Here is a 25,411-nt window from a genome sequence, read left to right as displayed (position 1 = left end):
AGGAACACGTGACAATATTTTTTAGTTTGTCAATATAAAAAATATTGTCACGTGTTCAAATCGTAATAGCAAAAAAATTAGTGCATTGCTTCGTATTGCGCGGACTTGATGTCGACCTTTTCCCATGATTCATCACGATTTTTCCCATGATACATCGCAAACCGCTGGCGGCGTCCTTATTGCGAATAGCGAGAATTAAAAGATGCTGCTAGAGGGGGGGGTTACATAATAGAACTTAATCTTCATTTTCTCTGTCATAGATTATGTGCATAATTATTGTATACAGCAGTCATTTGAATACTCCACTCTTCTTTGAGGTTAAAAAAGAAGATGCATTTACATGGTAAGCTGATTTGGCCAGCGTAATAAGGGCAGTTCAGGGGCGAGGTGGGAGTGATGATATCTGCCCAGCCGCGCAGCAATTGAATGCCTGTACTTGTAACTGCTTGACATTTGAAGGATAAATACAGAATGCTTTCAGTTCCAATTTGGTATTTTTCTCTAACCACTGACAAGAGCTTTTCCATCGGTCGTGTAAATGCATGCCCACATGCATACAACAATTTGTATCTTGAGAACCAATGGACATTACATGTGCATGTGCTTATTTTAGTAAACTTGATCAAGGCAGAAATAGAACTTGGCTTTTTTATCCTGTTATAAGCAAAGTTTATGAGCAGAAGTGGTAACATAAAACAGGATATTTCCTATATATTAGAAACACAGCTTGTTAAAATAGGAGCATGTGGTATTTTTGTAGTAATAGCTTGCTGTACATTTTCCCACGTGAATCTTTGTAATTCACAAGGATATTTTCAATGGACTTTGCCTACATAGAAAACCCCCCCCAAAAAATAAAACCCTTTATTTTTAGGCTTGGGAACCCCCCCCCCCCCCAAAAAAAAATGGCAAAAATATACAGGTCTTCCATTTGTGTATGGTAATCAGGATGCAGCATAGCGGGTTGGCAATGTCGTTGCATGCTGGTTGCGAATTGTTTTTGAAGCAGCGCCCGCAGGCGATGCTTCCTTATTTAATTTCACCGAAATGGCTTGCATACGATAGGTGATATGCCTCAACTTTTGTTGATACGCCATTCAAAATACATACGATAATCGAGCTCAAATGAGATCGAAAATGTAGGTTAAGCGCATGCACATTCTGTATTTGCTATGAGTTTGTTTTGTATGGCAGTATATGACTGCGAAAGAGATTAAACATATTGGTCTTTTTAACAGTAATTTGTCATGGGTTTGTTTTACATATGTCAGTAACCCAGCAAACACAAAAACGTTTTAAAAACGTTTTAAATAAGTTATATTTTGGCTTTTGGTTTAGGTAAAACGTTTTAATAACATTAAAATGTCGGGTTATATAAAGGTCATGATAACGTTTTAAAACGTTTTGTATGAAAAACACACTACAACAATATTTTTAAATGTTTTCAAAAATGTTATTGTAAACTATTTTTGCAAACATTTTTGCCAAATATTGTGTCAATACTTAAATAACATTATGTTAAAATATTTGAACCCAGCAAACACAGAAATGTTCTTAAAATGTTTTTTTCAAAACCTTTAAATAACATTTAAATGTCGGGTTATATAAAGGTCATGAAAACGTTTTTTAAAACGTTATTGAAAATATTTTGGGCAAACATTTTTCGCAAAATATTTTTTCAACCCCAAAATAACATTCTGTTTAGAATATTTTGTATCAAGTTTTCAAGAATGTTTTTGGAATGTTATTAAAACGTTACCCTTTATAAAACCCGACATTTAAACGTTTTCTGTAAAACATTTTTGTTTGCTGAGCAGTAGATTATCAAAAATGTTTTTTAAGGTTATGAAAAAGTTTTATACTCTTAATATACCCTTTATATAACCCGACATTTAAACGTTTTCTTTAATATACCCTTTATATAACCCGACATTTAAACGTTTTCTGACAACCTTTTATAACCTTTTGCGAATTATGTCGAAAACGTTTTGTGTTTGCTGGGAACTGACTGAGAAAGAGATTACATGAGAGTGAAACCCCCATAATGCATTGCGAGTCAAGGATACTAGCGACTGATCAACAGCTGTTACGTCATCATTTTGATGTTGTTCAGTGGAATAAACGAATTCACGGAGTCGACAACAGGGCTGTCAACTTTTTGGATTTACTTGGCGTGAGACAGGCGTACCGGGATTTGCCGACTCCAATGTTCATTTTGTACCATGATTATCTGAGCCACGGCGCTCGAGAATGTCAAAGCGGGGGTAGGGGGGGGGTAGGAGCAACAAATTATTCATGACGATGCGGGGCTCATGATTGTAGTTTGATGGAGACGATGGGGTCAAAAACTAGGCTGAAATAATCATGACATGACATGAACTGTAAAAATATATCATCGTTATGCATGATCATTCTAATTTGCTGTAGAATACTTTGATAGAGGACGGGAGTAAAACTTTGATTAAAAAGTGTTATAAACACAAGGAAAAGCAAGGTTATCCGAAATATTCAATTCTCATGATCATACACGATACAAAATACACGGGGGGGGTCTCCCTGGTTGGAGGTATACGGGGATGTGCCACGGTGTTAGGGTATAACTTTCAGCGATTTTGGTATATGATTATGGGTGGGTTTTAAGGGCTGGGGTATGAACGTTTGGACAGTATTTATTTTGGGACATCAGAGCACATCAGACATATCGAATTGCATTCTGAATACGAAGAATGTCATTCTGATATCAAATAATTTTGATTTTTGAAATTCGCAATTTAATACACATTTTATGGCAAATCATTAAAATTGATATTTTTGATATTTAACAGTACTTGAAGTAAACTTTATAAATCTGATGATTTATACTTAAAGTGTATGTAGGTGGGATGAAAAGCCGACGATCAATTGAAAATTTTCGTATTGAAGATATGGATTTTTTTTCCCAAAACACCAAAAAAAAAAAAAAAATAGGTCTTTTGGGAAAAAAATCATATCTTCAATATGAAAGGTCAAAATTTTCAATTGACCGTCGGCTTTTCCTCCCTGCTACATACACTTTAAGAATATATCATTAGATTTATATAATTTACTTCGAGGACTGTTATATATAAAAAATTGAAAAATATCAAATTTTTTTTAATTTGTTATAAAATTTGTATTATATTGTGATTATCAAAAATGAAAATTATTTGATATCAGAAAGACATGCTCCGTATTCAGAATGCAATTCGATAGGTCTGAGGTGCTCTCATGTCCTACAAAAAATACTGTCGAAACGCAATAAACGCTCATTTTAGATCCCTTAAGTGCATTGCACCAATATTTAAATGATAAATCCTTGGCGCTGCTTAACCCTTTAAAAGGGTTTTTTTTATTCATATTGGCGAGTCGGTATTCAGGCAGCTGTTTTGTGTTCGTATCTACGACGTATGTGGCGTCTTTAGAAAAATTATTTGATCGAATGCTGAACGCGTATGATCTTACACTTCGTCCGTTATAAGGCGCACTGACATCACTGACTAACCATGCTAACAGAGGTGAAAAATATTATACCTGAAGATGAACACACACACACATACAGATTTACAGACCTAGTCTACTTCAAATTTACAACAATTTTTTTGAAGCAAGTAGCGCATTTCATTTAAGTAAAATCAACATGTTTCCATGTAGTGTAGCTAATCTATAACTGCTTTCTCACCAAAATGTACATGCATTGTGTAGAAAGCTGCCAATGTCTGACATTGTGGGAGTAAAAATATATCATCGTTATGCATGATCATTCTAATTTGCTGTAGAAAACAATTTTTGAACGTATTGCCCTGCACTAGACATATGTGGTAACTCTGTATCGCACCATTGATGATTTATTTGCATAATAATTACACGGGATGTTTCACTTATTTTCTGTGAAGGTTATAATATATGCACATGCTCACTACATTAGGCAGTAAAATTGATAAAAAGAGAGCATTATTTTAGAATATGAGCTGTCTTTAGCTGCTAATCCAAAGAAATTTCAGAAGAGAACAAAATTGTATAAAAAGTGTGTTTCCCCTTGAGTTTGGTAATGAGGTTGCAGCCAAATATGGGCTATGTGGCTATGAAAAAAATGCACACATTGCAGAATTGCAGCATAATTCACATGTGAGCCAGTAATGGTGGCACAATCAAAATGCTCATGCACATGCTTTAGGATGTCACTACAAACTCCAGGTGAAATGAGTTGTAAGTAAACTTAAAATGTAAACTTGCCGTAGATTTGAAATAACTCAATAATGTTTCTCACTGACAGTTATACTGATATTAAAACTACAGAAATAATAAATGTATGTTCTCCAACTTGTCTTTCTTTTGATGGCACTTATTTGGATGAAGAAAAAAATAATGTGTCATGATGTGCTAATATGACAGTAATAGTATATGTGCATACTTATATTTATTCTGCCTTTGATAATGATCCTGCTAGGATTTACTCTGCCTTTGATAAAGATCCTGCTAGGATCGAAAGCTCAGGCCCCTAAAACTGTGAAATTTTACTTAACAGGCTATTATTGCGGATAAGCAGTTTACAACAGCTCACTTTTTAACGTTACTTACATTTATGGTACATTAAATACAATGCAACACTGATAATTTTATAACCCCCGTATTTTTGGTGTCAAAAATTATGACCCCTTATGTTGGTATAAAATGCAATGACCCAATATATTCATGACCCTACATTTCAAAGAAAATGTGGCCCTAATGCGATACATTTTTTTAAAATAATGTGGCCTGAACTATTATTTTCAAACAAGCTACCAACTAAAAATATTTTGGCAATTATTTACGTGAGGCACATGGCTTACAGAAATATATAAAGAAATTGTTGAAAAATTACTTGTGACTTATCTTTCAAATGACTAATACATGTACCGCTCTGCGACCATGCCCTTTTAAAAGGACCTTATTTCAGGACACCGTCCATTACTGAAGTGGTGAAGAGTATAGTGCTTGGTTTTATATCCTTAATGCATTTGCATTAATCAGCAATATCACTTAAATTTGTTGAATCTTAAAGCGCAAATTGTTACGCTAGCGCAGGGGTTACGCTCCGCGTCATTTTGCAATGATTTTTTCTTACAGGTTCTTTACACAGCCGTGACGTTAGTCACGGCTGTGTCTTTTTTCTTACAGGTTCTTTACACAGCCGTGACGTTGTGTCTTTTTTCTTACAGGTTCTTCTTTCTTCTTCTTTCTTCTTTCTGTCAACCATTACATTTGCTCTAGCACTCACACGCTTACATCGATTTTGACCTAACTTAGTCACAATGATCATTGACCGTGCCCCTACATGTCACATGAAACTTGTGGGGTCAAAGGTCACGCAGGGGTCATAGGGGTCAAAAACGTGATTTCGACTCAAAATGCATCTTCTCCCACAAATTACGTAGAACAGTGATGCCACTTGCACACATGCATTGTAATTACCCAGTGTCTATAAGGTGTACACAGATTTGGGGTCAAAGGTCATTAAGGGGTCACTTCCGGTATAAAACGGAATACCTTCAAAAAATTTTATTATCTAAGGAAAACATAGGACAATAACGGTATCTTCACATATGAGTTGCAGTTATCCAATGTATATGTGGTATTTTTTTTTATTTGGGGTCAAAGGTCATTAAGGGGTCACTTCCGGTATAAAACGAAATACCTTTAAAATGCATCTTCTCCCACAAATTACGTAGGACAGTGACACCACTTGCACACATGCATTGTTATTACCCAGTGTCAATGTGGTGTACACAGATTTGGGGTCAAAGGTCATCAAGGGGTCACTTCCGGTATAAATCGAAATATTTTCAAAAAATTTATTAGCTAAGAAAAACATAGGAGAGTGATGGTATGTTCACACATGAATTGTGTTTTCCCAATGTATATATGGTATTTTTTTATTTGGGGTCATAGGTCATTAATGGGTCATTTCCGGTTTGAGACAAAAAAAACTTTCAAAAGCCCCTTCTGCCACAAATAACATGGCAAAGTGATGCCACGTACACACATACATTGACATTAGCCAATGTCTATGGGGTTTTCATATATTTTGTGGTCAAAGGTCATTAAGTGGTAACAACACGGCTGTGTTCGTGGTCTTAGACCACAGCTAAGTCTAGTTCTTACACAGCCGTGACGTTAGTCACGGCTGTGTCTTTTTTCTTACAGGTTCTTTCTTTCTTTCTTTCTTTCTTTCTTTCTTCTGTCAACCTTTTCATTTGCTCTAGCACTCACATGCTTACATCGATTTTGACCTAACTTGGTCACAATGATCATTGACCGTGCCCCTACATGTCACATGAAACTTGTGGGGTCAAAGGTCACGCAGGGGTCACAGGGGTCAAAACGTGATTTCAACTCAAAATGCATCTTCTCCTACAAATTACGTAGGACAGTGACGCCACTTGCACACATGCATTGTAATTATCCAATGTCTATGTTGTGTACACAGATTTGGGGTCAAAGGTCATTAAGGGGTCACTTCCGGTATAAAACGAAAAACCTTCACAAAATTTTATTAGCTAAGTAAAACATAGCACAGTAACGGTATGTTCACATATGATCTGCAGTCACCCAATGTATATGTGGTATTTTTTTTAATTTGGGGTCAAAGCTCATTAAGGGGTCACTTCCGGTATAAAACAAAATACCTTTAAAATGCATCTTCTTCCACAGATTCTGTAGGACAGTGACGCCACTTGCACACATGCATTGTCATTACCCAGTGTCTATGGGGTGTACACATATTTGGGGTCAAAGGTCATTAAGGGGTCACTTCCGGTATAAAACGAAAAACTTCAAAATTTTTTATTTGCTAAGAAAAACATAGGACAGTAACGATATGTTCACACATGAATTGTGGTTACCCAGTTTATATGTGGTATTATTTTATTTGGGGTCAAAGGTCATTAAGGGGTCACTTCCGGTATAAAACGAAATACCTTTAAAATGTTTCTTCTTCCACAAATTACGTAGGACAGTGACGCCACTTGCACACATGCATTGTTATAACACAGTGTCTATATGGTGTACACACATTTGGGGTCAATGGTCAGTAAGGGGTCACTTCCGGTATAAAACGATATACCTTCAAAATGCCCTTCTGCCACAAAAAGCATAGCAAAGTGATGCCACGTGGACACGTGCATTGACATTAGCCAATGTCTATGGGGTTTTCATATATTTTGGGGTCAAAGGTGATTAAGGGGTCACCACACGGCTGTGTTCGTGGTCTTAGACCACAGCTAAGTCTAGTTTCTTCTTCTTCTTCTTCTTCTTCTTCTTCTGTCAACCATTACATTTGCTCTAGCACTCACATGCTTACATCGATTTTGACCTAACTTGGTCACAATGATCATTGACCATGCCCCTACATGTCACATGAAACTCGCGGGGTCAAAAGTCACGCAGGGGTCACAGGGGTCAAAAACGTGATTTCAACTAAAAATGCATCTTCTCCTACAACTTACGTAGGACAGCAACCCCACTTGCACACATGCATTGTTATTGCCCAGTGTCTATGTGGTGTACACAGATTTGTGGTCAAAGGTCATTAAGGGGTCACTTCCGGTATAAAACGAAAAACCTTCAACAATTTTTATTAGCTAAGTAAAACATAGCACAGTAATGGTATGTTCACATATGATATGTAGTCACCCAATGTATATGTGGTATTTTTTTGTTTGGGGTCAAAGCTCATTAAGGGGTCACTTCCGGTATAAAAAGAAATACCTTTAAAATGCATCTTCTTCCACAAATTATGTGGGACAGAGACGCCACTTGCACACATGCATTGCTATTACCCAGTGTCTATGGGGTGTACACAGATTTGGGGTCAAAGGTCATTAAGGGTCACTTCCGGTATAAAACGAAATACCTTCAAAAATTTTATTAGCCAAGTAAAACATTGGTACGGTATGTTCACACATAATCTGCAGTCACCCAATGTATATGTGGTATTTTTTTATTTGGGGTCAAAGGTCATTAAGGGGTCATTTCCGGTATAAAACGAAATACCTTTAAAATGCATCTTCTCCCACAAATTACGTAGGACAGTGATGCCACTCACACACATGCATTGTTATCACCCAGTGTCTATGGGTGTACACAGATTTGGGGTCAAAGGTCATTAAGGTGTCACTTCCGGTATAAAACAAAATAACTTCAAAAATCAGTCAAGAAAAATATAGCACAGACACGGTACATTCACTCATGAATTGATGTTACTCAGTGTATACGTGGTATTTTTTTTATTTGGGGTAAAAGGTCATTAAGGGGTCACTTCCGGTCTGAGACAAAAACCTTCAAAATGCCCCTTCTGCCACAAATAACATGGCAAAGTGATGCCACGTGCACACATACGTTGACATTAGCCACTGTCTATGGGATTTTCATATATTTTGGGGTCAAAGGTCATTAAGGGGTCACAACACGGCTGTGTTCGTGGTCTTAGACCACAGCTAAGTCTAGTTCTTTCTTTCTTCTTTCTGTCAACCATTACATTTGCTCTAGCACTCACATGCTTACATCGATTTTGACCTAACTTGGTCACAATGATCATTGACCGTGCCCCTACATGTCACATGAAACTTGTGGGGTCAAAGGTCACGCAGGGGTCACAGAGGTCAAAAACGTAATTTCAGCTCAAAATGCATCTTCTCCCACATATAACGTAGGACAGTAATGCCACTTGCACACGTGCATTGCGATTACCCAGTGTCTATTTGGTGTACACAGATTTGGGGTCAAAGGTCATTAAGGGGTCACTTCCGGTAAAAAACAAAAAACCTTCAAAAATTCTTTATTAGCTAAGTAAAACATAGCACAGTAACGGTATGTTCACATATGATCTGTAGTCATCCAATGTATACATGTATGTGGTATTTTTTTTATTTGGGGTCAAAGCTCATTAAGGGGTCACTTCCGGTATTAAAAGAAATACCTTTAAAATGCATCTTCTTCCACAGATTATGTAGGACAGCGACGCCACTTGCACACATGCATTATTATTACCCAGTGTGTATGGGGTGTACACAGATTTGGGGTCAAAGGTCATTAAGGGGTCACTTCCGGTATAAAACGAAATACCTTCAACAAATTCTATTAGCTAAACAAAACATAGGACAGTAACGATATGTTCACACATGAATTGTGGTTACCCAGTGTATATGTGGTATTTTTTTTAATTTGGGTGATAGGTCATTAAGGGTCACTTCCGGTATAAAACGAAATACCTTTAAAATGCATCTTCTCCAACATATTACGTAGGACAGTGACGCCACTTGCACACATGCATTGTCATTACCCAGTGTCTACGGGGTGTACACAGATTTGGGGTCAAAGGTCATTAAAGTGTCACTTCCGGTATAAAACGAAATAATTTCAAAAATGTTATTAGCTAAACAAAACATAGGACAGTAACGGTATGTTCACACATGAATTGTGGTTATCCAGTGTATCTCTGGTATTTTTATTTGGGATCAAAGGTCATTTAGAGGTCACTTCCGGTCTAAAACGAAATTCCTTCTAAATGCCTCTACTGGCACAAATAACATAGCAGAGTGATGCCACGTGCAAACGTGCATTGAGATTAGCCGATGTCTATGGAGTGTTCTGAGATTTTGGAGTCAAAGGTCATTAAGGGGTCACACCACGGCTGTGTTCGTGGTCTTAGACCACAGCTAAGTCTAGTTCCATTTGTATCCATATAGCGATAAACAATTAAAACGAATATTAATATTATCAAATGCACCATTCGCACGGGGTATGGACGGTTTACTTTATATGCGCATGCGGAAAAATTGTGATATTCGACAGACAATAAGATAATAAGCGCTGTCATTAATAACGATCCAGTAGGCAGCTCGCTTTGAATTGAAAATGAGGCTCTTCATCGTCAATGAACGAGAATAGGTATGTTATATAAACTTTTCTTATTATATGCATAACTTCTTAAATATAAAGTTACGTGGTTTAGAAGGTTCATTATATCAAATCCAGTAGTAAAAGATGGTATATTTACTTAAAATTTCAGTGACATTTCTATGCTAATAGAGAGATTGCGAAATGTATGTGAAACGTGATACGGAAACGCCAACCGTGGGCTGCTGTAGAGCTGAGAGAATATGAGAGAGATTGCGAAATTTACGTGATACGGGAACGCCAACCGCATGCTACATTAGTCGAAAATTAGTTAGTATGCCCCCTAGAGGGTGAAATCCATTGTGAATTGGTCAATCGTGGAATTCCCTAAGGCGGTTACGTTGCGGTTGGTAGCAAAAATGGCGTTCCAAAATGACAAAAAAAGTATTATAAAATGCAGAAAAAAGGTTATGTTTGTCGTGTTATGAAACAAATCAAACTATTCAAATAGAACAAGTAGAGTCCGACATGTAATAAAATCCATTTTGGGTGTTACAAATGGACCTAGCATAGACACGAAGAAGTGAATAAATTTCGATTGTCTATTCATTTGTGTGTGGAGAATGCCGTCCAAAAATCATCTTGCGAAAAGGCGTTTTAGGCAAGTTCGAATAATATACACCATGGCATCCAACACCAAACTCTGTTTATTTTTATTTTTCGACAGCCATAGTGTTACTGTCTATGGTTTATTCCCTGAGTCCAGTGGGGGGAGAAAAACATTCAAAATGACCACCGGATCCATTCACAAAACTTTCCTGACAGCTGAGACTAATTGTAATATACTATATAGGTATACATTATAGGGCCTATACTAGAATTATTATACATGTGATACTTAAAAGATCAGCAAAGGATTTTTATTTTAACCAATTAACCAGTGCAAAGACTTCGCCATAGTTGTCATTTTTTCGAAAACTTGTATAACTCTAAATTACATGCTGCTTGATATTAATATATGATAATATATATATTATAATAATAGTAATAATTTCTTGTTTAAAAGCTTTTAAATCTGGGTATTGTTCCATCATCTTTGCTCTATAGATATGGAATTTGCCATTTTGCTGTTTAGGTTATTTAGACAATAGCATACACGTGTGAACTATAGGCCTACTCATTTTCCAATAGCCCGCAAAACTCAAATATCGCTAATCTCATGATCTGGACTGATGCTTAGAGTGACTTTACAGCCAGTCGTATTTGTATTTCAATACCGAGGAAAGTGGGTTCGATGAGAGAAGATGAGAAGCTATTCTCATCTCCTCTGGTTCGCATTAGGAAACGAATTTGGAGAAAACCTTCTGTAAATATAAATAAAATACTATGCTGAGCCACCAGCCTCGGTGGCTCACCCTCCAGTAATTTCAGATGATTGAGCTCAGTAATGCATCAAAGAATGTCTTCCAATTCATGAAAACAAATAGATAATCAGCTTATCGGATTAAAAGCTTAGAGGGAAGGTCTTGCTGCTCAGCGAGTGTTTGTAATTATCAGAAGGTTTTCTCCAAATTCATTCTCTAATGCGATGCACCCAAGGCGAATGAATGGGTGCTTCTATATTTAGAAATATTTGTCTCAGCATAGCGCCACCATGAGCTTATTGCACTTGTATTTGATGTAGAGTCGGGCCAGACTGTATGCGGCTATCACGAACATACTAGGAACGCCGAGCGTTAGGACCAACACAAACTGTCTGCGTAGGAGACTAGTTTGGATGTGGACGGCACTATGACGTTTTACCGCACAATGTCGTAATACGTAACCCATATGGCGTTTGCAGTGAACGCCTTTTCGCAACTCTTTAATCTATCATCTTCTTCAGACTGGAAACCCATACCACTGCCGAATGCCAAATAGGGTGTGGTGATGATATCTTGTAAGTGAGGAGTGGTATGGGATGCCAGTCTAAAAAAGATGATAGATTATCATAGAAACGTCACTGCAAACGTGAGTAAATATACCATCTTTTACTACTGGATTTGATAGAATAAACCTTCAAAACCATTATCACAACAATCCAGATGAATTTGTTCAAAGAAAAAAGGAATAACGTTACATGACTGTGTAAAAACAATATCTAGCATACATATCTTACAGAGGTGATTTGTAGTAAGGGTTGGAATCAACATCGTTTTACATTATATTATACAAAACGGAAGGGAGAAAGAGAAGGGTGAGACACATTGTCACGAACGAGCATCGTATACAGCATTATAAGAATTTTTCAAGAGGCTAAGTCATCTCCTTTATTGTTAATATACATAATTGGATTTTACGCTTTCTAATATTGTAGTAATAAAATACAATTTTATTGGACGCCGCAGGCATTAAATTGAAAAGGAATGGGCAATTAGGACCGAGTCGAAGTCAATTATCATCATAATATATCAATAACGAGTGTGACCTTCGGAGATAATGATCATCATCCACAACTTACACCAAATTATTTTATTACTTAGTAACAAAACAAAGGTTGGTGTCCCCATTAACCTTCACATTAAAGGCCCGTGGTGCCTATATTTACTATTTGAAAACAAGAATCCCATACTATCATAACTCCAGCTCTACATTTCAGTTAAGACTGCTTATCTCGGATGATGTTCAACCTAATCCAGGGCCTAATGAACACAATGTTAATGACATTGACTGTTTAATTGTGAAACCGAATTATTCTCATGGAAATAGTGGCAGAATCCCGTACACTCAAACGCAGCTACTCAGCATGAACCAGGGTAGCTTGCGAATGCACCTTGAACATTGGCACGATCTTATAAAGTAGGAAATATCTGCTAAGAAACCCACCCATAGGGAAACCGCTGAAGAGATAGATATGCGAGTAGTCCCCGGGCACTCCAACTTTGGAGGTGACGCGTATGTAGGGCTGTTAAGACCCCCTTTTTCAGCATCGCTGTCACCCAAAGACCCCATATTTTTTTACGAACACATGCTCTGTCACCCGAAGCCCCCTATTTTTCCATTTGATCTGTCACCCAAAGACCCTGACAAGTTCAATTTGAACAGCACCTTTCATTTATCACTGATTTTGTTACTTATTTTGAAAAAACAATGAAATTTGAAGCCATTTAGAACTAGAAATTCGATTTTCGAGGTTTTTGCGTCGCTGTTTCGGCTCTCACCCAAAGATCCCATTAAAAAAAAAAAGTCATGTTCTCACCCAATGACCCCATATTTTTACATTTTGCTCTCACCGAATGCCAAAACCATGCTCTCACCCAATGACCCCATATTTTTTACATTTTGCTCTCACCGAATGCCCCTTAGTGCGAAAGTGCCAGCCCTACACCTACATCCATTTCATATTGAAGTGCCCCCCCCCGGTAGTCCCCTTCCTGGTGCTGGCCATCACATAACGCCCTTTTCCGATGGTCCTAATAGTGATGCTACTCAACACACAACGGTCTCTCCCGACGCTTTTCCCGTCACTATTTTGAACATGAATCCAACTCTAATGCTGATAATGATATTAATCCCCATCTGTACACTCCAACATATATAAGAACCTAAAATGCAAAGATCTGCACTTCCTGCATGTCATTGCCCGGTCCCTTCCCTTCAAGATCTTTCGAATACGATTGGTTGCTCAACAGTATAAACCTGCAGGTGGAGTCCACTTGGCATAAACTAAAAAAGTGATTTAATGTTCAGTTTTTTCATCTCAAAACAAATTATTAAGTTACAAAAAAAATTTCCTGAGTGTAACAAGGCCAGATTTTGTTATTATAGATAACATATGTGACGTGTCATGTCAAAAGGAGACACTTTTGGGCAGGATCGTAAATGGAGTAATAGTCAAAAATCTGACCGGAGTGATTTTTTCACAATTTGGGTTTGTTGCGATTTTGTGATGTTATTAATGTTAAAAATATTGTGTGATAGTTTCAGACCGGAATATAACTGGCGTCTTGTAGTTGAGACATTTTTCCAGGTAATTTCCACTCTCAACATTGTCAATAATATTTTATTTCAATTTCCAATTTTATAATACCATAACTTACGAACTCAATATCTTTGCTTAGGAATGTCCGATTTCATTGGAAAAAACGGCGTTCTGGAGCAAAATATCTCTATATTTAAGACATGTAAAAGCCTCAGAATTGATAACCTGCCCAAAAGTGTCTCCTTTTGACATGACACGTCACATTATTAAGAAATTAAAGGCATGTGTTTTCATTGCTCAAGTGCATTTAACCTAAACATGCTAAATGTGGCATATATCAAATTCAAAACTTTTTCATTTTAAGGACTTGATGAGACAAAAAATATGTTGAATGATTCATTAAACGTTTTGTGTTACTCTTTATGAGCTTTCTGTGTTACTTTATAATATTTGAGTGACTATATGTGAGTTTTTGCCATTGTTTGCTGGTTTAAACGTCAAACCAGGCAAAAACTGAACCCTGCATCAAATTGCATTCTGGATACGTGGAATGTCCTTCTAATATCAAATAATTTTGATTTTTTGAACTTGGTGATAAATTTTATGCCAGAGAAGACAAATAGAGAAGAGGAAGAAAGTAAGATCCAGGAAGTCTTGACTTATAGCGGATGCCCTGGTTGGACCATCGATAAGGTGAAGGAAGACAAGCACCATACTAAAGACAAAACCAAGGGTTCAGTCCTTGTACCATACGTCGATGGCATTTCTGAGAGAGATCTAGAATTTTCAAAAACCATAAATTCTCGCCCGCAACGACCACAACCCCATTTTTTGGCTCCCAAGACCCTCTTCGTTGAAAAATTCCTACTGTTACAACATGTGCCCCTTTAATAGCACTCAGCCATTAGTGTGCCAAAAATAGCTTGCCTCCCTTCTACCTCCCCAAAATTGCTTGTCCTCTCTTTTGGCTTTACAAAAGAATTCCCCCCCCAATTTTACCCTCCCCCAGTAGTAACGCGAATATGAACACGGCGATTTGTGTTTCCACGTGCAAACATGAGAAACAATAGATTTATTGACAGTTTTATTGATTTTTACTACTGAAATGTCAAGTACTATAGACATGATATACATCATTTTAAAGCTAATTTCAATCAGAATATTTTGGTTGAATATCTCAAAAATGATGATTGGCGACATTCAGGGCTCAGTTGTGCTGGATGGTCACGTATGTCAAACCCATCACATTTTAGTGCACATTTTGACAAAAGAGTGACCGCCTTAAGTTCTTGATTGAAGTGGGTGTTTTTTTTAAGTTGTCGCAGAACATGAATATATAGAGGAAATATCACCTGTGTATGTGGGGGATGGGGGTATATATGTGTGTTTCTCTCAGTTTCCTATAGTATTTCAATAATCTCGTCAAAGAATGCCCTAAACTTACCCGACTGAAAATGATTTTTGGACAATCTTCGATTTCTAATTTTATTAAATAAATATCGGGAACAAGTTGTCTAAGTAATACCGACAAATTAGTAGTAAATAAGGATTAAAAAAGAAAAAAGATACGTTTCAAAGGATTAAAAAGATGACATTTTATTTCTTTTCAGCTTACCATGTGGTCGTATTGGTGGTGGATGAATCACGTACAAGGTGTAGCATTAATTATTTTAAGCATACAAGGTAGTTATAGTACAGGGTTCAAAAGAAATACCCCTCCCCCTAAAATCACAAAACATTTCTTTGCATAACTTGACATACATTTGGTTGATTTGAAAAACAAAACACATGTGGATAGAAGACTCTTTGCTACCCTTCCAATTTTCTTCTTTTTAAAAATAATTTTTGTTAGTCAAAATTGATCACATTTTCTAAAAATGATGCTTTCAGAAAAAGTTGCATTTGTGCAAAAACGTTCTCGATATCAACGTGATCAATGTTTTGATTGATTTATTTGTTAGCTTATTTTCTTAAATTTTATGTACCCGATTACTCAGTCACTTATGCAATCATCTTTCAGTATAAAACTATCATTTATTGACATGAAGTTTGATATGAAATGGGTTTTCAGTCGGTGTTTCAAAAATGGTAAAATCACTATAGGAGTAGAAATAAGGTTTTTAGTGTGATACTTATTTCTTTCGTTGACTAGAAGAGATGAAAAATGTACTTGCAAATGGTAGACTGAAACAGTTGCAAAGATCTATAGCAACGGCTCTCTTAAATAAAGACGTACATGGCAAAGAAGACCGACCCAATACAGGTAAACGTTCACCCTTTTGGTCAAATATATGCGTGGAGAGCTCATTTCTCCTTCCTAGTGATTTTATCATTTTGAAACAACTAACTGCTGATTAAAAACATCAAAGACAATTTTACGTCAAAATTATGTTAAACAAATCATTGTTTTGCACTGCAGGATGGTTGCATGGGTGAATTAAAAGAATTAAATCAACTTTATCATTAATATCGAGAACGTTTTGTACATAATGTGGTAAAGTGCAACTTTTGCTGAAAGCATCATTCTTGGAAAATGTTATTATTTTTGACCATTGCAAATGAAACAACTTTGGTAGGGTTGACAAACGATTCCTCTATTCACATTTTTTAAAAACATTTCAAATCAACACAATGTATGTCAAGTTATGGAAAGAAATGTAATCTTAGGGGGTATTTCTTTTGAACCATGTAGCTGAGGTATATAATATTTCAGAAAAACAGTCGTTTTGCCTATGTGTGTATAGAAAATCAAATTATTTTGAATAAAATCGAATTTACTGTACAGTAAGCATGGTAAGAGACGTAGCAAAATATTGCAAGACACACTCACATAACTACTCAATTGTTATAAAGTTGGATATTCATAGTGGTATACATATAGATTAGATTAGTGGTATAGATTAGATTAGAACACTTTTTGAAACTTCAACACTGCTATATAGTTTTGATCGCTTACACAGTACGAACTGCGTCCACATCCGCAAGTTTTTATGTTTTGCCATTTTAGTAGTATTTTTTACTTCACACACAACTTAAAGATTTGAAGCATTCTATAAACATGATTAATTTTATTCATCAGTGTTTTCGACATTGGTTTCTTGTCAATTGTGCATGTTAGAGGAACGACCAGATCCATCACAAGGGGCGCCTTGCGATGGTCACTACCATATAAGGAGAGATGTTATTGTCAAGGAGTGGTAGCTCCTCGCAATTCACCTCAAACCTGTACTACCTATAAGGACCGTAGCGGCGATAAGACACTATGGTTTGTGGATGATCCTACACCACTAACTAACCGTATGAATTGGAACAAGCAGGCCCTTGATATCCTATTGGAACGAGAAGAATACTGCGGTAAGTATAAATTTAATACATTGTTTACGAGCGAATATTTCGATAAAATTATCGTAAGTGATTCATCAATTCAGACAGTGTTGGAGAAATTAATTTATTGTGTTGGATAAATTTAATTATTTCGCGTTGGAGAAATTGTTTCAAGTTGGAAAGGACGGTACGATTAACAATCCCCACTTTTTCTCAATGAGAACCCCATATTTTCTTCAATGGCACTGTGAAATACACTGTAATGTAATACACCACAATGTCCTGCTAAGCCACTTTTTGTAACACTACATACGGTGGAGGTTGTTGCACCCTCTAGTTTTCTTTTATAATCCATTTGATTTACACAACTCGATCTTATATTGGCATTTGTCAAACCCTTGAAAAGTTGTTTATTCTCGGTGCCCCACTATGGAATGCAATCGACGAATTTTAATCGATATCAAGTACTACACATCCTCAGCTACTACCAGTATTGGCCCAATTGTTATGATTTTTTAAAGAATCAAATGAATGTTCTTCGAATCCTTGTGAACACGAAGGGGTTTGCTATGATAGAATTGGGGAATACATCTGCGCATGTCTAGAAGGATTCTCTGGATCTCGATGCGAGACGGGTAAGGCTTAAGGAAAAATTTAGTGAAGACCTTTATAGAAGAGGTTAATATTATACAATATTAACCTGATCTATTCTTCAATCAATACTCACGAGAACTTCTCGAATAATAGCAGTATTTGTTTGTAGCATATACCCAGTATTTACTGTCAATTATTTGGCTTTAAACCATTTGCTGACTTGAGTTATATTTCTGTAAATGTGTTATATTGTTGTGATGTCGTCAGCAAACAATACACATCCAAAAACGTGCTAATTGGAAACTTTAAATTTTAGCAATTCCATTTATGTAATTGTTTATCATCAGACCATGGAGATCCTGTTTTGGCGTCCTGCCCTGTAAATCAAGCAACCAACACAGATCCAGGCCAATCGACCGCAATGATTGCATGGCAAGGGCCTGTTGCTACCGATAACTCGGGTGACAGGCCCACAGTCAACTGCGATCCGCCATCGGGAACTAACTTTGTTATTCGACAGACGCTTGTAACGTGCACGGCTTCAGATGGATATGGAAATAACGCAAGTTGTGCATTTAACGTTGATGTCTTGGGTAAGATTCTTTTGGTTGTTTTGCTCAGCATAGTAATATGAATAAACACATATAATGTAAGACAAAGATAAAAAAGAATTTATCGCGTCTGACGTCATCTGTGAATTAAACTCGAGCACGGTTTGTTCTGAACGAGGCGGTATAACCGGGCGCCTTATTGTCAATTTTGCACCTTCAAACATGCAAACCATCTCAAAAGTTAGGTCTTTATAGCAGGAAACTTTCTTTCGCGAAGGCACCATGTCAACAATGCCTAGAAAAGCTGCTTTTTGCCTTGTAAAAGCACGTAATTTGTCGCCATTTGCTGCTATTCCTTTTCTCCGATCAGCACCAGATAGATCGGTCTTCCGTTTTACGCGCTATTAACTTGTGTTAACCAATCAAGGATCGTAATTGACAGTGACATCAGACGCGATAAATTCTTTTTATCTCTGTCTTTAATTATAGCCCATGGTTACACTTAAACTCATTTCAGAAGATTGGCAAACACATTATAATATTGGACCCATCAAATAACACACGACAATTATCTCCAGAAATTAACTTCCTGATTTCTTATTAAAGTTATACAGCTCATAACAAATGAGCCTAGAGCTCTTTTCATGTTCGTTCATGTATAAATGCGCGACCTTCAATGGTCAACAAAAGGTTAGCTCCCAGTCCATTGAAATCGTTTATTTGCATAATAAATATAATATTGATCACGCTCAAATTCTAAGCTCAAAATATATTTTTTTAAATTTTTAGTCCAAATATTTCTCATGATGTTGATATAAACTCCACGCATCTATATCTCAGATTATTTGTAACATGTTTATATCATGTTGCATATCAATGGATAGCTACATTATTCCCCTTTACAATGACATCACATTTGAAACAATCACTTTTTTCACGGCTGAATACGCGTCTTGTGAATGTAGTGTGGTAGACTATGCCATAGTCGAATTTTATTAAAAATATGTTATTATTAGTCATGATGAACCCATTACGTTGAACTCAAAATTATACTGATGTTTATTAAAATTAAAGTATTCAATAGTAAAATGGTCATAAAGAATTAAGAATATCAGATGATTATGCACATATCAAATGCATCCCCGGCCCCTGGGGACCCGGGGATGGCCGGGTCGTGAGCCGTGGATTTTGGGTTTAAAAGTTCAAGTCTCGGGTAAACACATGGACAGTCCCGGACCCACCCGGGCAAAACTCTCAGCCACTCCCCGGCCCCCCGGGGCAAATATCCGATGCAAACCCCGGGTATTCCTCGGCCCAAGTTCCCGGCCCTGAGCATCGGATATAGGCCTGGATCTACATACGGTTTTAATATAGCGGGCTCAAAATTCGGTATTCAGGTATGTCTTCACTAAATGGACTACCGAGCTCTGGACATGCTGGGAGGATTCAAACGCTTCAAATATAGGTCAACATGTGTGTTCCATTGTAAATCCTGGTGGGTTCAGTTTGTATTTAAAGGTAGGACGTATGACCGTTCCAGGATTTGAAAATGACCCCTATTTCACGGGAAATCGAGGGCATTTGCAGCAATTTTACCCCCTATTTTGCGTGAAATCAAGGAAAATTTGCCCCCAAATACCTCCCCTATTTTTATCATTTTGAGGACGCATTTTCATTTCACCCCCTTATCACGAGGAATCGAGGACATTTTTCCGAAATAAATACCCCTAATTTTACCATTTCAAGGACGCTTTTGAATTTTCCCCCTATTTCACGGGGAAATGAGGACAATACCAAAAACTGTAGTGGTAAAACGCGGACAAAAGTCCTAGAAATACCCCCTATTTTTCATTTCAAGGACAATTTTGCTCCAAAACACCCCTAATTTGGACAATCGCAAACATTTTTGTCCTCGAAAATTCCGCAGACATTTCTTGAAAAGTACCCCTAATTGGAACCATCATGCGTACACATTGTCAGTGAAGACTGAACCCACCGGGTTGTAAATACGTCAGTTACTCACCTTGTTGCAGAACATCTAAAAACGATAACGAAATTACTTAACTAGATTCTCGTCACTGGTGCAGAGCAGCGTAATTCTCAGATATAGGCCTACTGTTTCCATTTTCGGACTAACGTCTATTATGTCGATGTCTAATGACCCTTTTTCTGACGAGCACAGCGTCGAAGGAATTTTACTTTACTTATATCAATGTCGGACCCCAGTCACCCGACTTGCCCACTTAGTCATTTCGTGTATTTTTCATGCTTTACAGTGGCAGGGGAATGGGACAAGAGGGGGATCCCTGTGTGCCATCAAGTGCTATATTTAATATGCATGCTTGTTTTAAATATATTACGAGGCATGAATGGCGGGTCGGAAAATGCCGGGAATAAACCAGGAATATCGTATTGATATAGGGCCTACATGTAGGTCTATAATTATGATTAAAACATCAAATATATGAAAGAAACAGATCACTGCATTTACATCTGTCCACGATTATACGGGAGTGGCGAATGTTCGATCTTTGCATGAACATTTTAAGCACATAATATTATAGGCCTATATATGATTTTTTTTATGTCAATCCAAAATGCAACTTCAATAATTATAATGAGGCTATTCTGTAAATGCCCATACCCCGTCCACACCTTGTATCTTGTTTAAAATCAAATGACCATCTATCAAATTTTTGGCGCACTGGTTATTAATATTTTGTTTCACGAGGTTGTCATTTTGGGTAATAGTGAAAACATCCTTTCAACGATTTGTGATTAATGATATTGTAAAGAATATGTACACTACCTATAGTATCTAGTATTCTATTAAATATTATGGCCATGTAGCAGTCGATCGTAGATGTCACATGGATTCTTTTATTATCACGGTCAGTTTTGTTTTCGCCAGCCCATTCGGGGCTGGTACCTGTTTTTTAAAATATTTTAATTCGATTTGTTAGGAAAAGTAAGTATGTTTTGCCGTTTCAACGAACGAAAACGAGTGAGTATTACCAAAGTTATGTTTGAACTAATTAATTATGACTTTAAAAGTTTAAAGGCCTAAATGTAACAATAATAGTTAATATATATAGCATCATATGGTCAGCAGAAGAAAATCTGACATCACCTATGATGTCATATCAGTGTCCTTGACCGGGGTCCTTACTCCTTGACCACTGAACAGCGTGATATCATGTTGATAACAGATCTATAGAATCAAAATCTTCATCATATCCTCGGATCATATCACAGATTCTCAACAATCTGTGATCATATGGACCATATTGATGTGAAAGTAGTTATCTATCATATCCTGTGTCGTTTTATGGATAAAAATGACTCAAAATGTTATTGATGAAATGGTTGCTATCATAAACATCAGTTTTGTCTTTTCAACGGGAAAAATCCGATGCAAAATAAAGTTTTTAGGGCCTAGCTATAATATGGGCATAATTTATTCATATAGTATTGAACAATGTACCCCATTTGACATGCACTTATAGATAAATAAATTGTCTTACTTTATTAATTTAATAACTTCTTTATTATAAATAAAATGACACATAACTATTTGATTCATAAAATTACATTCAACAAAATGATTGAAGAGAAAACACACAAGGCACTAGGCAGACTGTTATAGAATGGAGTATGTAAGATGCCATGTCCATAGCTTCGCAGAAGTTTCCGACTAGCAATCAACATGATCAGCACATTCAGAAAAACACAGTTTAAGAGTGAAGATTGTAGTGAGTAACCAGTCCTTTATAAATGTGCTGGCCACTATCTATTATAATATAGTAGGCTTAAACTATACATTGCGAATTAATTAAGTTATTTTAAAATAAAATGTACATGTAAGTTAACTCAAACCGGCAGTGTATATATCGAAAGCAGTGAAATCGGACATTCCTAAGCGAAGATATTGAGTTCGTAAGTTCTGGTATTACAAAATTGGAAATTGAGATATCGTGGGTAAAAAGCTGAAAAGACAAAAAAACCAACGACAACAACAACAACAACAACAACAAAACAAACAGACCAGAACAATTTGGAGTACATGTAATGAATTAAAAGAGTTGACATGAGATTAGGAATTAATGTTTTCTGCTGTTTCAGTGTGCATGTTCTCATCGTTGATGGTTTGGTGGACTGTCATGTAGATGTAAGCGTGATCCTAAAAATGCCTTTCACATTGACCAAAACTAATTACAAGACCTCTTCTACATTGAGGCTGGCTTTCCCTTTTAAAGGGAATTTTTATTGAGTGTAGGTCTAATAATTTAGAACTTTACTCTCGGCGGGTGGTTAAAAAAAAAAAACCCAATACATTTGGCATAAATAAGCGTGTAGCAGGCTCTCGTTTGCACGTGTATGTCAAGAAGCCAGTGTGGTCTGGTTAAACATGTTAACTTTAGAGCCCCGCTAAATAGCAGATACATGAACTACTATGGCAAAATTTGGAAACAACAGCCAATATTTTGTTTTTGGAATGGATTTATATGAACAGTAACATTAATGAGGCGACTCAGTGATTATTAATACACATCCATGGCTCAAGTACGGCCAAGTGATAGGATTCCCTGACCCATAAATGTGGACATCCTTACTAGCAAACCACGGCCCATTTTACTGGTTGGAAAACCCTGGGTAAGTTACGACATAATCCCGGCCCGGCTCGGGTAAAGTCCCGGCCCACTTTCCCGGGGGTTTGGCCGACGTCAAGTCTTATACCAGTCCCGGCCAACACCCGGCTCCCCCCGGGACACATTTTGAGTCAAATCCCGGGTCACATGATGTCAAGTCCCGGACCATCCCCGGGTCCCCAGGGGCCGGGGTTGCATTTGATATGTGCATTAGTGACAATGAAAGTAATTGAATGCTTCATTATCTTGCATAATTATAATGGCTCACTTTAATACTGAACAATTCTGATTTTGGAATCTACCAGTTAATTGATAGCGAACCACGAACATCCGACTATGGACTTTGAATTTTTAGCAGAACTTTGCCCCGGGACTTTGCTCTCTAAAAACACACTGTCAAGCATACTTGTTTATCAGTCCATTAACCACAAGTACTAAGCATGGTATAGTACAAGACGCGTTAGATGTTTGATGAGAGATTAACTTTCGCGTCAACACAAAAGCGCCGCAAATACCACAGATAGTTGTGTACGGTGTAGTTAATGGTAATGGCGCGGGCCCGGAAGATTTAAACCATAGCGAGATATGGGCGACCAATCACATGGCAGATCCATTTAAAGATTCATTACATCATGGCCAAATTTAGTTAGAATTGGCCTAACTCTCCATAGAGTCCCGTGTTAAAAATCTTAACCGCAAGGCAAAGTCAGTAGTCCACTTGGGAAGCTAACAAACAGAGGGAGTGCGGTGACTGAAAAGATCAGATACAGATGTGAAAATCTATCAGTTGCACACAAATCAATATAAATCAGAGTTTTATGCTTAAATGTAATACCCAGAGTATGCAAAATGGGCAAGTCGACTACGGAGAAGTCTAGTAGTATGGTCTCAAACAGAATGTGCCAAATAGACCATTATTCTGTGCATAAGCTGCAATTCCATATCTTCACAGTCTGGGACCTAATGCAATCATCCCAGATGACAAAGTCGCCCCCACAGAGTCTGGGTAGACAACGGCTACCTTCAGAATATTGGAGTAGAGAGAATGGAATGGGCTACCATCAGTCCAGACCTCAACCCGACTGAACACTTGTGGGACCAGCTTGATCGTGTTGTGCGTGCCAGAATATAGCCAGTTCAACCACATTGAATAACCTGCGACAAATCCTGGTTGAAGAATGAAATGCCATCACACAGCAATGTGTGACCAGGCTGGTGAGCAACATGAGGAGGTGATGGCTGTTCTGGCTGGGTATGCTTTTTCAAATCGCTATTGAGGTTGGTGACTAGTGTTACTTGAGCACAGAATAATGGTCAATTTGGCACATTCTGTTTGAGACCCCACTACATTCACCAGATGTGTACACAGCCGTGAAAAAAGTGATTGTTTCAAATGTGGTATCATTGTAAAGGGGAATAATGTAGCTATCCATTGATGTGCAACATGATATGAACATGTCACAAATAACCTGAGATATAGATTTTTGAAAAAACTTTCCAAACTTTTGTTGAGGACTTTAAATATGAATTGTTATATCACAATAATATTTACTAATATATAATAAAGAAGCGGCCTGATTTTATCCATATGTGTCAAAACCATTAAATTTGTAATACTTGATTCAGAGGTTTTTTGATAACAACAGTATAAGCTCTGTGCATTGAGAGTGCTGACACTCCAAAGCTGGCACATTTATTTCATGACGTCAAACTTTTTTCTAGGTCAATTCTGTCTCGTTCGAAGGAACTCACCGCTTACAGTTGGTTTTTGCGGAATATCAATTTTTAAACGCCTTATTTTCTCCACAAAAAAAAGAGTCATTTTCATTGTCCTCATAATATTAGCTTGCCAATGATATGATGTTTGTCTGAGCAATATATATTCCCTTTAAGGACTGGGTATCAACGTTGGCAAAGTACTTTTTGTGTTACATGAGAGCACATCAGACCTTAATGAAGACAAATAATTTGATATAATTTTTATCGGGGCAAATTTGGATATGGACAAATCATACGGGAGGGGTGAAGTCCCAGCCTGAAATGAAAGAGTAAAATTTGCACGGTAGTGAAACATTTTGCAAGACATTTAGTGTTGACTTCACTATTATAGATCGCTGGTTTTAAGTACGGTCACTGTCCTCTTGCTATGTTTTCAATGCGAGAGGTTGCTAAATATCCATACCATGGAATGGAATTTCCGGTAAATGAACCTTTATAAAAATCGTTTATAAAATATTTATCTAACTCAGATAATTGCCTGCATCAACTTGGCATGGAAGATAGTCGGATTGAAGACGCTCAAATTACAGCGTCCACCATGTCGAGCGACCATGGTAATGACCACGGTCCTCATAATGCAAGATTAAATCATAAAGAAGGTACCAAGAATGACGGAACATGGTTTGCTGGAGCATGGGCCGCTGCAATTGTTGATGTCA

General features: G+C 37.2%; 1 protein-coding gene across 1 annotated transcript in view; it reads left to right on the top strand.

The window, feature by feature from the left end:
• LOC140139575 (uncharacterized) overlaps window positions 1-24,059 on the top strand; it is a 49,353-nt gene extending 25,294 nt beyond the window's left edge. The window contains exons 12-14 of the mRNA XM_072161280.1: window positions 16,976-17,209; window positions 18,121-18,366; window positions 23,926-24,059. Of these exons, the coding sequence (XP_072017381.1) occupies window positions 16,976-17,209; window positions 18,121-18,366; window positions 23,926-24,059 (614 nt within the window). The remainder of the gene's footprint in view (window positions 1-16,975; window positions 17,210-18,120; window positions 18,367-23,925) is intronic.
• Window positions 24,060-25,411: the final 1,352 nt, after the last annotated feature.

The sequence above is a fragment of the Amphiura filiformis genome, chromosome 18 (genome assembly GCF_039555335.1).
Source record: "Amphiura filiformis chromosome 18, Afil_fr2py, whole genome shotgun sequence".
NCBI lineage: Eukaryota > Metazoa > Echinodermata > Ophiuroidea > Amphilepidida > Amphiuridae > Amphiura > Amphiura filiformis.
This window is presented reverse-complemented; position numbering and strand designations above follow the sequence as displayed.